This window comes from Eschrichtius robustus, chromosome 6 (genome assembly GCF_028021215.1).
Source record: "Eschrichtius robustus isolate mEscRob2 chromosome 6, mEscRob2.pri, whole genome shotgun sequence".
Classification (NCBI taxonomy): Eukaryota; Metazoa; Chordata; class Mammalia; order Artiodactyla; family Eschrichtiidae; genus Eschrichtius; species Eschrichtius robustus.
The window spans coordinates 30739428-30755299 of record NC_090829.1 but is presented as its reverse complement, the minus strand read 5'-3'; the positions used below and the strand labels follow the sequence as shown (position 1 = coordinate 30755299).

Genomic DNA, 15872 nt, shown 5'->3' with positions numbered 1-15872 from the left:
ACTGTTGGTGGGAATGTAAATTGATACAGCCACTATGGAGAACAGTATGGCAGTTCCTTAAAAAACTAAAAATAGAATTACCATATGATCCAGCAATCCCACTACTGGGCATATACCCAGAGAAAACCATAATTCAAAGAGACACATGCACCCCAATGTTCATTGTAGCACTATTTACAATAGCCAGGTCATGGAGGCAACCTAAATGCCCATTGACAGATGAATGGATAAGGAAGATGAGGTACATATATACAATGGAATATTACTCAGCCATAAAAAGGAACGAAATTGGGTCATTTGTAGAGACGTGGATGGATCTAGAGACTGTCATACAGAGTGAAGTAAGTCAGAAAGAGAAAAACAAATATTGTATATTAACATATATACATGGAACCTAGAAAAATGGTACAGATGAACCGGTTTGCAAGGCAGAAATGGAGACACAGATGTAGAGAACAAACGTATGGACACCAAGGGGGGAAAGCGGTGGGGTGTGGGGATGGTGGTGTGATGAATTGGGCGATTGGGATTGACAGGTATACACTGATGTGTATAAAATTGATGACTAATAAGGACCTGCTGTATAAAAAAATTAAATTAAATTAAAAAAAAAAGAATTTGTGAAAGATACTGCGGTGTTCAAAACTTGCATTACCTTCTCTTTTATGTCTCCTTAACTTTTCCTATTTAATGCACATGTGTGTATTTACAGTGAGTTTGCATTTATTTTTTGTTTTGTTTGTTTTAATTAATTAGTTTGTTTGCCTGCGTCGGGTCTTAGTTGCAGCACACGGGATCTTCATTGTGACATGCAGGATCTTTTTAGTTGCCACATGTGGGATTTAGTTCCCACATTTGACCAGGGATCAGATCCTGGCTCCCTGCATTGGGAGTGGGGTGTCTTAGCCACTGGACCACCAGGGAAGTCCCCTGCATTTACTTTTTGAAAACAGAAGTGGAATTATTCCCATGAAATAGATCTATGTATTTTTTTTTATTGAAAAGTAAGACACTTTGTATGTACCTCCTACCATGGTGTCCTGGTTTGTTTGTAAAACAGAAAATATAATTTTACATTTGTCCAACAGTGATTTGTTTATGGAATTGCTTATTTAATAGCATCTGACTGTCTTGGGTATAACTACCAGTGTTCCCCCATTCAGAACATTTGGGGAGGGGTATCACATAGATAAATGCCTTTTTTTAAACAGATAAGGTGAGTTAGCAAGTTGCTGGTAATCAACAGCTATCTGCTCATTCTCTGTATAAGCAACAGGAAGAAGTGTCACCAACTGGTGTGCCGCACTAGAACTTAAAATGGGTTTCCCACAAAAACAAGGTTTATAAAATGGTGAATATATAGAGTTAAAATAGTACAATGAGAACTATGCTCCAGATATGTTATGAATTATTTATTCGATATATATTTATGGACAGTCTACTCTGTACCAGGTACTATTCTAGGCACTGGGTGACAACAATGAACAAAACTCAAGCAATAGTTTCCACAATAACATGGATTAGAATGAAGGAGGCAAACGTTTATTCATATTCTGAGAAGCATCTTTTAAACTTATTTTTCTAACATCAAATAGTAGTTAGTTAACTGTTAAGGGTGACTTGAGCCTTTGCTGCTTTGTTTGCGTGTTACACATTTAATTCTAAATATAAATTAGAACCTATATCAAGGGCTAACTTTAGGGAAATCAGAGTAATCATAAAAGAAATAAGGAACAACTATTACATAAAATATAATTTTTCTCTCTTCCTCACTATATTTTTATTCACTTTTCATAGGAATTTCTTCCTGCCCATATATACCCCATGGATTAGGTCAGGCAGATACCTGCCTTAATGGAGCCATAGGAAAACATGAGCATGGTGAAAGGGAAAGGGTGAATCCTTATGTCCTTTCAATTTTTATTGACCGGTTTTATGAGAAGCTGTTGAGAAAAACTGTCCTAAGCACTTTAAATTCAGCCAGCAGCTCAGCTGGCTAATGGATTTATGCTCAGCAGAAGACATCAGAACCTCTCCCAGTGATCTGGGACACTGAAATGGACCCCAGATCAAAGCACTGCAGCCGAAACTTTCATCAATAACACTACGTACTCCTTAAAAGCTCTTTCAAAGAGATCTGCATGTTGATCACATTCTGGCAACGTGTTATCTGGTAGGTGGGGAATGAATTTAATGTATTATAAACCTGAAGCAGGGAGGGGTCCCTGCAGAAACCCTAGACGAATTTGATGGGAGAAAAGGGGAGGGTAACAGGCGGGACAAGGGAGCAGTGACTGGCTGGAGTCTCCTTGAGGAACCTGGAGGCCAGGGGTCTGCTTCTCAGTTTTGCTCAAGGTCCCACGTTACTCTTACCGGAGCCCTCGGTGGCAGTTCCCGGCACTCACATCTGCCACACCAGCAGCGCACTAAAGAAAAACATGATCGTCCTGAATCCACTAAAGAGGAAGTAAAGCCAGTTTCTTTTTTGCTGTTGTTGTTAGAAAAGTGAACATTTTAATAACCTTCCCTCCCTTCCCATTCTCCCCTTTTGCTGTGTTTTTAGTTTTAGTTTGATTGATTTAACTGTTAACAGAAGAATAAATACTTTCCCAAACTTTCCTTCTTAACTCTTTCAGATATCTCAGTTCCACCTGCTTTCTTATTTAGATTCCAAAATAAAAGGAACAAAGGAAACTTTTTTCACTTACATCTAGTACTTTCCTTTTTAAATAGTAAAAGTAAATACACGTGGTTATTAAAAAAAAAAAAAAAGTCAAACCATACAGACAAGGAAGACCATAAAATGATAAGCAAAACTCTCCTCCCACCCTGAGCTCAGTTCCACTCCCCAGAGATAACCTCATAGAAATAATTTTTTCAGTTGACTGAGGTTTAGAATCCACAGTATTTCCAAATTAAGGTGCAGCATGATGGAGGAGTTGTTTCTAAACTAACACCTCCATAAGCACAGCATGGATATAAATTCTCACCACTCCTCTTGTGTATCTGGGTCCGTAGACTAAGAAGTAAGAAGGGACTCAAAGCCCTGCCATGTCTCCTTCACTTTTCTCAAAGAAGGAGGACTCGTAAATTTCCTCAGGACAGAAGCGTGAGACTCAGACCAGAAGTCAGGGAACTTAACTGGCCTTTGCTTTCATCCTTAGCACCCATGTTGTGGGAGCTAGAGGCACTCAGAGCCACCTTCCAAGATGTTTGTCCCTTGTCCCAACCCCCAGACAGTGCTTATTTCTGAGTTCCCTTCTTTTCTCTTCCCTTAGGAAGAAGATAAGCCCACTCTCTGCGTGTTCAATGCTGTGACCCAAGAGACAATGCCCATAATGGAGAGCATTTCCCTTCTTGGTAAAAAAGTGTCTGATCTGAGAACACTGATAGCTCTGAGATGTGGATTCCCTGTGAGTGTCTTCTGTCTTCGGACCCCAGAGGGACTGGAGATGTACGACTGCAACACTCTCAGGGACTACCAGACAGACCTCGGTACCGCCCACTATATGTGACAGCAGCTGCTACTCAGCACTCAGGTTCTTTGATACCAGACTCACAACAGAAGGAAGAGTTGTTTCTAAACTAAAACCTCTGTAGGCGCAGTGTGGATGTAAATTATCAAAACCCCTCTTTGGTGTCTGGGTCTGTAGGCTAAGAAATAAGAATGGTCACATAACCCCTGCCATGTCTTGTTCTCTCTGCTCAAAGCAAGAGGACTTGTTAATATCCTCAGGATAGAAGACCAAGACTCAGATCTGTTTATATTTTTCTCTTTCAAAATATATTTCAAGCATATATAGAAGCAAGTTCTAGTAGATATTCTTTTTCCTCTTTTTAATGCAAGTGGTAGCACATGATACATATTGTTTGAACCTTGCTTTATGTGAACTCATTTTGAAATATTGTCAGTTATATTAAACAATCTTTTAATTAAATAGTATGAAGCCAATACTGTGCAGGCCGAACAGGTGCCTCAGTGAGCACCATTCATCCCTGATGGACAGATTACAACCTCTCTTTAAATACTGTACTTCAGTCATGTCTGCTGCAGCCATACATTATTAAGCCAAACTCAAAGGACTGTCAGATTTGTTTTAACCATATTGGCAAACGGTTCAAACTTTATAGAGATTCTTGCTTGAGGTGAATAAGTTTTTGCTGACAGCACATCTTTAGGTAACATTGTGCTATAACGTTTGCTGCAATGGAATTTGATTTCTCCCAACTTATAATAGGGCCTGTAGACATCCATGAATTAAGCAGTTTTGCTTTTTATAACTGCTAAATTTGCATTTATTGTTACCTTCCTGACTAATATGTTTGCTTATTCTTTCATGTTATTTTTAACTGAGGCTCTCAAAACTTTGACATCAATTACCATCCCTGTTTTTGATGAGAGGAAGTGATGGTCTAGGAGTCGTCCTCAGAGTACCTTACTGTAAACACATATCTGCTCTGTGTGCTTGATGGGGGTCAGCCCTGTGCAGAACATGGTGGCGGCTGATTTAAGTAAGGGCACATAAGCGGCATTTGTCTTCGAGCAACTTATGACCTAGTTATTTAATGAAATGCCAAAGGATAAATGAGAAAACTAAGGTGACTGTTCTGCAGGCCTGTGCTGTTCAGATCATGATGTGACATTTTAGAGCATGAAGAGAATTTAGAAATGGCTTGGCCCAACACCTAATGTTTTTTTTTTTGGTCGTGCTGCACGCCATGCGGGATCTTAGCTCCCCCACCAGAGTGGAACCCATGCCCCCTGCAGTGGAAGTGTGGAGTCCTAACCACTGGACCACCAGGGAAGTCCCCCAACCCCTAATTTTTACAGATATAAAGACAGCAAAAAGGTTCTGAATGGTTAAATGACTTGCTCAGTGTGTGTCAAGGATAACGCCCCTTAAAATGACCCTCTAGGAAGGAGGTTTTTCAGATGTAAGGTTAGAGGCTCCAGCATGACCTGGGTAGATGGCTTTGGCCACCATGAGAACACAGGGCATGGGAGGAGGGGCAAGGAAAGAGGGACCTCAAAGGAAAAGGAGGAAGAGCCTTTGACCTGCTTCACACCTTTGCCTAAAACACTCCTAGCAGTCTTTTTTTTTTTAAATTTAATCCTTGTAAACATTTTATTTTATTTTATTTTATTTATTTATTTTATTTTTGGCCGCGGCCAGTCTTAGTTGCAGCATGCGGGATCTTTCGTTGCGGCGCGTGGGCTTCTCTCTAGTTTTGGGCTTCTCTCTAGTTGTGACGTGAGGGCTCCAGAGCGCATGTGCTCTGTAGTTTGCGGCACGCAGGCTCCGCAGTTGTGGTGCATGGGCTTAGTTGCCCCGTGGCATGTGGGATCTTAGTTCCCTGACCAGGGATCGAACCCATGTCCCCTGCATTGGAAGGCAGATTCTTAACCACTGGACCACCAGGGAAGTCCCCCTAGCAGTCTTTAAGTAGCCAGCCCACCTTTTTAAACTACAGGGTAAGGGAATCTTTGATTCCCCTCTCTTCCAGATTCTCCTCTTTCCAGTCAATGAGTCATCCCCGATGCTGTCAGGAGTTGAACCTTGACCCCTTTCCAAAGGCAGTGGAAAGTCAGAAGGTTTTGGAGAAGCAGTCAAAGAAAATCAAAGATTTAAGTAGCTCAATTAGTCCCTGCACATACTAGCTCATACAGTAATATATAAAACTGCCTCTGCACTCTGGGCATTTATAGTAAAGTGGTAGAAATGAAGCATGCACATTTACTCAGTTATAATCCAATAAGCCAGCTCCTTGTAGGCTGAAGGGCTCAGGGAAGGCTTTTTGGAGAATGTTGGACTTGAGCACACAAAGATGCGAGAAATATGCATCATCTGAGAGGAGGAAGGGAAGACATTCCAGGCTTCTAGGCCAGGAGAAAAGCATGAGCCATAGGTTCAAGAACATGGGCTTACATTTGCAGCAACATGGATGGACCTAGAGATTGTCATACTGAGTGAAGCAAGTCAGACAGAGAAAGACAAATATCATACGATATCACTTACATGTGGAATCTTAAAAAATGGTACAAGTGAACTTATTTACAAAACAGAAATAGAGTCACAGATGTAGAAAACAAACTTATGGTTACTGGGGGAAGTGGGGGTGGGGAGAGGGATAAATTTGGAGACTGGGACTGATATATACACACTAGTATATATAAAATAGATAACTAATAAGGACCTACTGTATAGCTCAGGGAACTCTGCTCAATACTCTGTAATGACCTCTATGGGAAAAGAATCTAAAAAAGAAGGGATATATGTTTATGTATAACTGATATACTTTGCTGTACAGTAGAAACTAATACAACATTGTAAATCAACTATACTCTAATAAAATTTAAAAAAAAAAAAAAAAAAAAAAAGAATGTGGGCTTAATCCAGGGAGGACAGAAAGCAGGAGACTGTTCTAAAGAGTGGAGGAGCCTCGTTGAGACCAATGGGAATCACAGCTGAGGTCATATTGAGGAGGGTCTTAGAGGTGAGGCAACAGAGCACAGGTTTCATGTGCTTGCAACCACAGCCATGTACATTCTGGAACAGGAGTGTTTCAATAGAAGTTTAATCTCGTGGCAGGCAGCATGAAATATAGAAAGGAGTGAGGAGAGCCTGGAAGTAGAGTGATATGCTAACTGGAGCTTTTGATAATCCCAGTATTAATTAATTCCACTAGGAATGGAAGAGACAAATCTGAGAAAATCATGAGAGAGAGACAGAGCGTCATGCTGGGTCACATCTAAGAAGAGGGAAATGCCAAGGCTCTGATGCTAGGACAGCAATGGTGAAATTGGGAAAAGGAGCTTATGCTTTGGGTCTTAAACTTTAGATACAAGGAAACTCAGAGAGTACATTTTTTTTTTTTTCCTGAAAATTACTCAGCTAGTTAGTGGCAAAGCTGTAAGTACAACTGAGTTCTTCTAATTCTCCTCCATGACAAATATGGAGCTAGGGCTTGAGTGATGGGTTGGGTTAGCAGATACTGCTATAGGCGTCCTGCCAATGGAGTTGGGGGTACAGCACTGTGAGAGGTGCTTTCCTTAGACAGTAGATACAGAGAGGGACATGTCAAGGGCCAAGGGCCAGTGCTCAGGACATGCTGAAGTCAGGATAAGTAGACAGAAGAGGAGTCAGAAAATGAGACACAGAAAGCTGTCAGAGTCAGGAAGAAAACACAGACTTTGCATTGTCACAGATGATGAAGAGACTGTTTGTGGGATGCTAGTAAAAGGCCAAAGACAGTGTCTGAGAAAAACCTTTTGATTTTGCTTAGAGGTCATTGGTGAGCTTAGAGAGAGAAGTTTTAATAAAGCGGATGGAGACGGAAAGGTTGTAGGGATTAAGAAGCAGATACGTAATAAGGGGATAAAGGGCTTTTTTGGTGATAGAATACTTAATAATTAACTTATCAAGAATTTATCAAAGCTAAACATCCCCTAATGTTTGTGATTTTGAAATTTTGTGACTTGAGGTTTAGTGACACATCATATAGGTCCAATATATACACAACACATGTGCACGCATGCGTGCGCACACGCACACGAACACACACACACACCTTTTCTTGAATCAACCTATACAGGACAGAATGATGCCATTGGTACTTTTCACTGTGAATGCCTCATGGCATGTATTCATGGCCAGACTGAGAACATCACATCTGAGAGACTATCCAGGAAAAGGGTCTTGTCAGCTCAGACCCTGAAATCTAGGCGGGCTCCAGGGTCCCCCACTACTCCTCAGGCCCCTTAGAGACCTACTGTGCCATTTTAATTCCTTTTATAAATGAGAAAACTGAGGCTCAGAGAAGTTAAGTGACTTGGTCAAGGTCATACTGGTAATAATTAGTCATCCTACACTCAGGATGGGGTTCTTTCCAACAACTTATACTGCCAACCCAGTGCGTCTTTATTGATACCTATTTTTATTGATGCTCTTTAAGTACAGATCAATATCTTGTTTTGATTCCCACTAAGGGAAACCCAAACCAGAGAAATGGTTTCCACATTCAGAAAGAAAAAGCCCAAATCAGATAGGCAGATATTGATCCCAGAGTATGCATGAGGAATCCAGAAACTTGGGATATGGGGACCACAGCAGGAGAGGTTGGAGACGATTCCCTAGAATAGGCACTGTTGCTTGCACCTGCTTTCCTGCACAGCTTGGGCATGGTAGGTGGATTTGTAAGTAGAGAGTGGGTGAATCCAGGTTCTGTAAATATATACAATTTGGGGAGTCCACTTTAAAAAATTAAGAATAAAGAATTAGAAAGTTCATATAGTAAGAGGCCTTGACGCTTAATTCTCATTAATTTTACTTTCATTTCAGTTATAGATTTTAGTTGTATTTTCTGGAACAACATAGCATTTTTAAAATAAGTTTCTATTTTCTAGCAGAATGCCTAAGCTTATGAAGGAATTTAATGTGTGACAAAGGAGGCATTACAAATCAATTGGAATGGAAGGATTATCCAATAAATGGTGCTGGTTAACTCACTTAGAAATTCTCTGGATATTCAAAAGTTGAGCATTAAGAGAAAAACCATCCATTGTTACCTTTGATCTTTGAGAATTAAGACTGCTTCATTGCAAAAAACTGAAATTGATAGTTATAACACCTGTAACATCTGTTCACATAAAATACAGGGCTTGTTGGAGGTGCCCTAACTGATAAGAACTTAAATCACATAGTATTCTCTAGTTTTCAGGGCTCATCAGTAGTAGACAGGTTGAGCTAGGGAGAGCTGAGACCCTGAGGCTAGGCAACCACCTAGGGAAGTGCAGATGGGCCAGGAAGACCCCACCCGTAGACATCTAGCAAAAGGAGGTTAGCCTTAAATAGGTCCTGCTGGTGGGGGTCCTGGAACAGGCAGGTCAGTCTGCATTAGCAATTGGTACGATGGAGGAAGGCAGAGGGGGATCCAGGGAGATCCAGCAGGGACCCGGTAGGTGAACCATAGCATCAGAGCATCAAGGTAGTGAATGAATCAATGAATGAATGACATAAAAGGTGGGAAATGAGACAAGCTGGTTGCTGACACGGGAGCCTCTGTCAACATGTAACAGAAATCTAACCCCAGAGACTGGGGTTCGGAATAGGAACTCTCTGAGTTCCAGGCTCAGAGAACAGAGATGGGGCCCCAGTTATGAAACCCAAAAGGTAGAGTAGGATACTGAGACTTGTGCTCTGAGGCACAAGGTGGGGCCTTGGTCTCTTATTCCTGGAGGAATAAGGCAAGTTACTAGAACAGGACAACACCTGAGCAGGATGAACAGGAAGAGCAACTTCCCACCAAACGTCTGAGCAGCTGGCCTAGACTCTTAACAAATCCCCTACAACTGAAATTAAGACTGTTCCGGGGGCCTAAGACTGTTCTGGTCATTCAAATGGAGGCTATGCGGCCTCAGCTGTGGAGGACCAGGGAGGCTGGAGTATAGTGCCAGGCTAAAGCTTTCCAACGCTCATCTTTGAGTGATTTTCATAATGAACTAAAAACATAGTAAGTCACTTTAGTCAGGAGATGAAACAAATGCACTTGGAGCACTGTTTAAAGCCTTTTGTTTCCAGTGCTATTCGTAGAAATCAAATATTTTACAAGAAAGTTTAAGTACAACAAGAAGCTTTAGAGAAACGAAATCTATTATGTCATGGGTGATCCATATTTTGGAAGATGTTTATCTAGGCATTTCCAGAGTGTATCTGCAGAACTGCCACTTGGTCTCTACAGAATAACTCCATAATTCTCCAGCAAAAAGAGTGAATTCTCCTAGCTGAGGCGAGACTTGTGAGGGTTAAGGTAGGTTAGGGCCTTGATGGCATTCATGCAGATCGGGCTCTGTGGGGAAACATGCACAGCAACTAGGAATCAACCCACAAAGGACAGTGAGGCCAAGGTCAAGAAATCCCAAACCAGAGTCAAGAGTAAGGGAAGAAGAGCCCCATTTCAAGATGACAGGTTGTGGGCTTCCCTGGTGGCGCAGTGGTTGAGAGTCTGCCTGCCAATGCGGGGGGACACGGGTTCGAGCCCTGGTCTGGGAAGATCCCACATGCCGCGGAGCAACTGGGCCCGTGAGCCACAACTACTGAGCCTGCGCGTCTGGAGCCTGTGCTCCTCAACAAGAGAGGCCGCGATAGTGAGAGGCCCGCGCACCGCGATGAAGAGTGGCCCCCGCTTGCCGCAACTAGAGAGAGCCCTTGCACAGAGATGAAGACCCAACACAGCCAAAAAAATAAAAATAAAAATAAATAAATTAATTAATTAATTTTTAAAAAAAAGATTACAGGTTGTAACGTAGGACGTCCAAAAAGAGAGGGATCAGCAGAAAGAATATATACTTGGATGTGTGTCTGCCTGTGAAGTGGATGCAAGAAGGGCAAGAGCCAGGAAGCAGAAAGGAAAGCAAGAGAAAGGCAGGGGAAAAGAGGAGGCTTCCGAAGCATTAGAAAGAATTCTAGAGACAAAAATTCCAAGCCAAATTCTACTCCCAGCTTGCTGGGTAGGTTCAGGCAGTTCCCCATGGGCCTCAGCTTCCTAGTGTATAAAAGGAGACAATGGAGCGGGCTGGTCTTTTAGGATCTTTTTATCTTCAGCATTCTGTGACTCTACGATTACTGCTGTTATGTTATCCTTCCTTCCTTCTCACCTGCAGGTATTTATGATGAACCTGTCTGAGCCTGAGGATATGTGTGGATAAGCCCAGTCACACACTGTCCCATCACAGCTTTGGCATGCAACTTCTGGGGCCACCATATTGATTCAAAGGCAGCCAATCCATAAGCTGTCCAGTGACACCACCTCTCCTAGCTGAGACAATTAGAGTCTTGCTTGGAGATGAGTATAACACAGAGGACAGGCACATGGGCCCAGCAGCCAGATTGTCCAGGTACAACTCCTGGTTCCACTATTTACTGGTTATGTAGAAGCTGGGGAAGTTACTTCATCTTACAGTGCCTCAGTTTCCTCAGCTGTCAAATGGAGAAAATAATATAACCCATCATTTAGGGTTGTTGTGAATTTTAAATTATTAAGTTGTTCATGTACTTAGAATAATCTAGAGCATATAGTAAGCATTCAATGTATATTAGCTATTCATATTCATATTCAATATATTACTGTTATTATTATTAATCATTAGTCTTGTGAATTCAAATTGGGAAATGTAGAGAGACAAAATTGGTTATCAGTAGGGTTGGAAAATGAAGAGTGTCAAGAAATAAGGTTGGGTCACAGCAAACGCATGTTGCATGCATGCCAAAGTTGTGATAGGACAGAAGCTGTAAGTTAAGCAGGGCAGCCTGTCAGTAGAGAAAGGGAGAAGACATACAAAGAGACCTAAAGGGCATGAGAGAGAGTGAGAGAACCTGGGGCCCATGGGAGAGATGGGCAGTGGTCCATCTTGAGAACTGTCTTGGTTCCTAATGCATGTTAGATGTGGTCATTGTCTCAGTATAATAAGCCCCATTTTCTTGAGGGTCTCCTTGCGATCCAAGAGCATAACTAAAACAGAGTCCACAGACTGGATGAGACATAATGCTTGTGCTCAAAGAGTTCTTTTAGTGTTTGTCAACTGGCAATTCCAAAGCAGAAACGTATGTTCAATAATAAAGACTTTCAAAGTATACTTTGCAACCAGTTGAGCAGTCATTTACCCTATCTGGGGAGGTGAGAGGATTGTGTAGTCAAGGAGGGCTTCCTAGAGGAGGTGATGCCAGGACTGCATCATAAACTATTGGTAGGAGGATGGGGGAGTCAGAAGAATTCAGACAGAAGGGACAGCAAAAGAAGATGCCCCAAATCCAGAAACAGCCTGGGGTACACACAGAAGTACAGGCCAGCCTGCTGGGCTACTAAGGGTTAGGAGGGTGGCACATGGCCAGAACGGGTTTGAGGAGTGGCTCAGAACTTCATTTAACATGTATTTACTGCACACCCACTGTGAGCCAGGCACTATTGGGGAAAGCAAGCACAGAGCTGTGAGCAAGGGTAGCAAGGTGCCCACCCTCTTGAAGCTTGCATTTCAGTGGGGAAGGCAAGCATCATCCCGTAAACAGAAAAATACCGAATTTTAAATAAAATTAAGGAATATGAAGTAAAAGAAAGCAGGATAAAGGAATAGAGAGGGATGTGATGAGGTGGGGAAAGGCTATTGCAGATGGCTGGCCAGAAGAGGCGATGGCATCTGAACAGAGACATGAATAAAGACAGGGGGAGGCTGTGGGGAGCTTCTCGAGGTAGCTTTAGGTGAGAGATTATCTAGGCCTCAGAGAGGGCGGCGCTCGTTAAGATGGAGGTGAAGAAGCAGAGTTCTTCAACATTTGGGAAATAAACTTGTCAGGCCTTAGTGATTGTACAGATGTTGGGGGCATGAGAGAAAGGAAGGGATGAAGAACAACTCTCAGATTTCTAACTCAGGTAGCAAGGAAGATAGTGGTGACACAAACCGAGACACAGAATACAGGAGGACAATCAGGTTGGGGATGAAAGGTGACAGGTTGTCCTTCAGAACAGTGGGGCCCTAGCGTGATCCTTTAGATTGTGGTATCCCCAGCAGGGGGAATCCGGAGCTGGAGCAGAGGCCTGGCTGGAATTTGGACTCAGGAGTGACTGGCCCGTGGGTGAGTTTGTGTTGCAACTGAGGTTGCCTGTCAGTCAGCCAACAAGTATGTAGTGAGCACTCAGCAAATGGCAGGCAGTGTGGCAAGTCCTGAAGGAGCGTCGTTTGTAGTGGGTCGTGAACAACAGTCTCCAAACAAGTAAAATGATTTCAAGTACTGATGATAGGGGCTATGAAGAAATTAAAATAAGGTCACGGCATAAAGAGTATTGGAGGGGAGAAGGGGGTGGTGGCAGAGATTGCTTTAGCCCTGGTGGCCAAGAAGGTCCTCTGTGCGGACACAATGCTTGAAGGGAAAGCTGAGTGAGAAGGACACTGCCCTGTGAACTCTGGATAAAGACTCTTTGAAGCAAAAGAAATCATGTGTTTAGGTCCTCAGATGGGCGTGGCCTTGGTGTGTCTGAAGGACAGGTGAAAGGTCAGAGTGGCCGGAACAGAGTGAGTGAGGCAGGCTGGAGGGACAGAGGTCAGAGTGGGCCACATGGGGAGGAGACTGAGTTTTATCCTGAGGGAATGTGTAGACTCAGAAGAGCAGAAGCCTGAGGAAAGATTCCTGGGAAACACCAGCCTGAAGGACGAAGGGAATGTAGTCACAAAACCAGGAGAGGGTAGGCTTTTGAGGAGCAAGTGATAAATCCTCCAGCAGCAATGTACATATCACTTTTATGTTCATAACACAGAATGGCTCCTGTTTTGTGAAGAATGGAATGAAAGGATCATTCAACTTCACCCACAGCCCACTTGTAAGCTAAAGGCCCAAGAAATGCATATGTTCTGCCACAGTTTCTTGAGTTTCTCTTCCAACATAACAGCTTTTGTCTACCTGGTGATCTGTAGATCAGCATGGAATCGATGTCCACAGAAATGTTTTAAGATTGCTGCAGAAAGTAGTTCAGCATTGTAGGCTTTCACTGTGCAGATGAGAAAATGCAAGTGCACAGAAGCTAAAAGGCTTTTCCAAGTCAATATAGGCCTAAGCTCAAGATAGCATCCCTGCCCCACTCTCTCTCTCTCTCTCTCTCTCTCCCTCTCTCTCAGCATCCCTGTCTCCTTATTCAAAGGCTACTTTTCATTTGGCACCCAGCTCATGTCTGTCGGGACAAAGCTATCATTAGAAGTTTCTGGACCACCAAACCCCAGGGATGGGCTGGAACCATCACCACCTCTCTTCATCCACAGGCACAACACTTCGCTTGGACGTCTGGGATGGATGGAAGGAATTTCTGATGGGCTGTCTCCTCGGACAAAAACTTAAAGTCCAACGCTATTTATCAAATGAAGGACCAGTACTCAAGTACGAGATAAAGCAAATGCTAAACTAATTAAAGTAATTTTTGCTAAACTTTCATAGGAACTTGAGTCTGCAATTCACTCTTTAGCTGGGGTGCTGCTCCAAGGGAGTTCCCTTGAGACATTTTTATTGAGATATTTGCTCGAATAAGATAGCAGGGAGGAGAGATTGGGGGGCTGACAGCCTTTGGTGATGTATTGTAACTCAGGTAGACTTTCATCAGGAAACACTATCTAAATGCACGACTTCAGTTTGGTTTGGATATTAGACTTTTATCGGCACTTTTTAAAGGATATCAGAATAAGTGCCTTGCCACTCTCACATTCAATTATTCTGAAAACCACTGATTGCTAATTCATTGGCTGAAAACATTGCCTACCTCCTCCTAAGCTATCATGTAACTTTTCAAATCGCACCTAATACACACATTCATACTTTTGCCATACATGAAGTGTAACACATGCTGCTGGAGCAGTGGAGGAGGGTAGGCTCAGAGAAGCAGGTGGACATTTTAACATATCTCTGCAGCCAGCGGCTTCCCAGGTGCATAAGCTGCATTGCCCTTTAGGTTTTAATTCAGTGGTATTTTAGAACAGTGCCCCCTTGTGGTGATTTAGTCATACTTTACAGAAGCACACACACTCAGCAGGAGCTCTAAGGGCTCTGTGAAGTGACAGATTGGAAAACCAGCTTTTGCAATTTTATAAAATATTTAAATATTTAAAATTAATTTCTATTTGGGGATAATTATAATTCTCTCTTTTCACACTCTGAATCCAAAGAAACAGCTGTTGCATTGTTACTTTTAATACTGCATATTTACTGAGTACTTTGTAGCATTGTGTTATATTTATTAACTAATTTTATACTTAAAACACTTTTATGAGATGGATACTATTTTATCTTATTTTACAGATAAGGAAACTGATTTAGGAAATCTGCCCAATGTCACACAGCTAGCAAGGGCACAAGTGGGTTTTAGATCCCCACAATTTAACTCTAGTGCTCATGTACTTAACTATTTCCACTTAATCTTTAAATAAAATCTAAGAGCTCAGAGAATATAAATACGATATGCATATGATCAGAGTGAAAAGCTCCTTTTATTCCTCCACCCAATCAACAATGTATGTACTATGTACTATGAAAGCAATAAACAAGATATGGTCCCTGCCTTTAGCAAATTTATAGTCCAGTAGGGGAAACAGAAAACAACTAACCAATTCCTGGAGAAACAGAATTGCAAAATGTCTGGGAGTACAAACTCCAGTGCTCATCTACCTAGGTTCAAAGCCCCACCCCCTCAGTGTTTAGTCGTGTAAACTTAAGCAAGTAGTCATCCTGTACCTCAGTTTCCTCTTCTATAAAATGGGGAAAATAATAGTACCTATCTCATAGAACTACTTTAGAGATTAAATGAGCTAGTATTATAAGGAACTTAGAGGGCCACCTGGCACATGGTAAGGAGGATACAAATGTTAGGTGTCGCTGTTACCATTCAGTGTGAAAATTGTTATGACATGGGCATTGTGCAAGAAGATATGGGAATGTATAGTATGGACAGCTGTAGGGGATCAGGTAAAGCACCCCGAGAAAGGGACTTGAAGGGTTGATACTCAGGTAAACAGTAGGGAGAAGAATAAAAATGTTTCAAAACAGATGGAACCACATGTACAAAGCCCCAGCGGGCAAGAAAATGGATTCAAAGAACTGAAAGAAGTTCCACATGGTAGATTACAGAGTTAGAGGAAGCTAGTGGCCAGAGGCTGGAAAGATAAGAAGAGGCCAGCTCATGCAGGCCCCTGTAGGAATGTGAAGGAATTTGGATTTTATCGTTTAAATGTTGGGAAGACATTGAAGGTAGAGAAAGGCCATGATGAGATCTGCATTTTAGAATACTGGCTCTGACTGCAATGTGGGGAATAGAGGCAGACAGGGAGACAGGAAAATAGTCAA

The 15872-nt window shown here is 42.3% G+C and overlaps 1 protein-coding gene across 1 annotated transcript in view; it reads left to right on the top strand.

The window, feature by feature from the left end:
* ANKUB1 (ankyrin repeat and ubiquitin domain containing 1) overlaps positions 1-15872 on the top strand; it is a 41254-nt gene that overhangs the window by 13835 nt on the left and 11547 nt on the right. Inside the window, exons 3-4 of the mRNA XM_068547359.1 lie at positions 3279-3495; positions 13805-13919. Coding sequence (XP_068403460.1) covers positions 3279-3495; positions 13805-13919 — 332 coding nt within the window. The remainder of the gene's footprint in view (positions 1-3278; positions 3496-13804; positions 13920-15872) is intronic.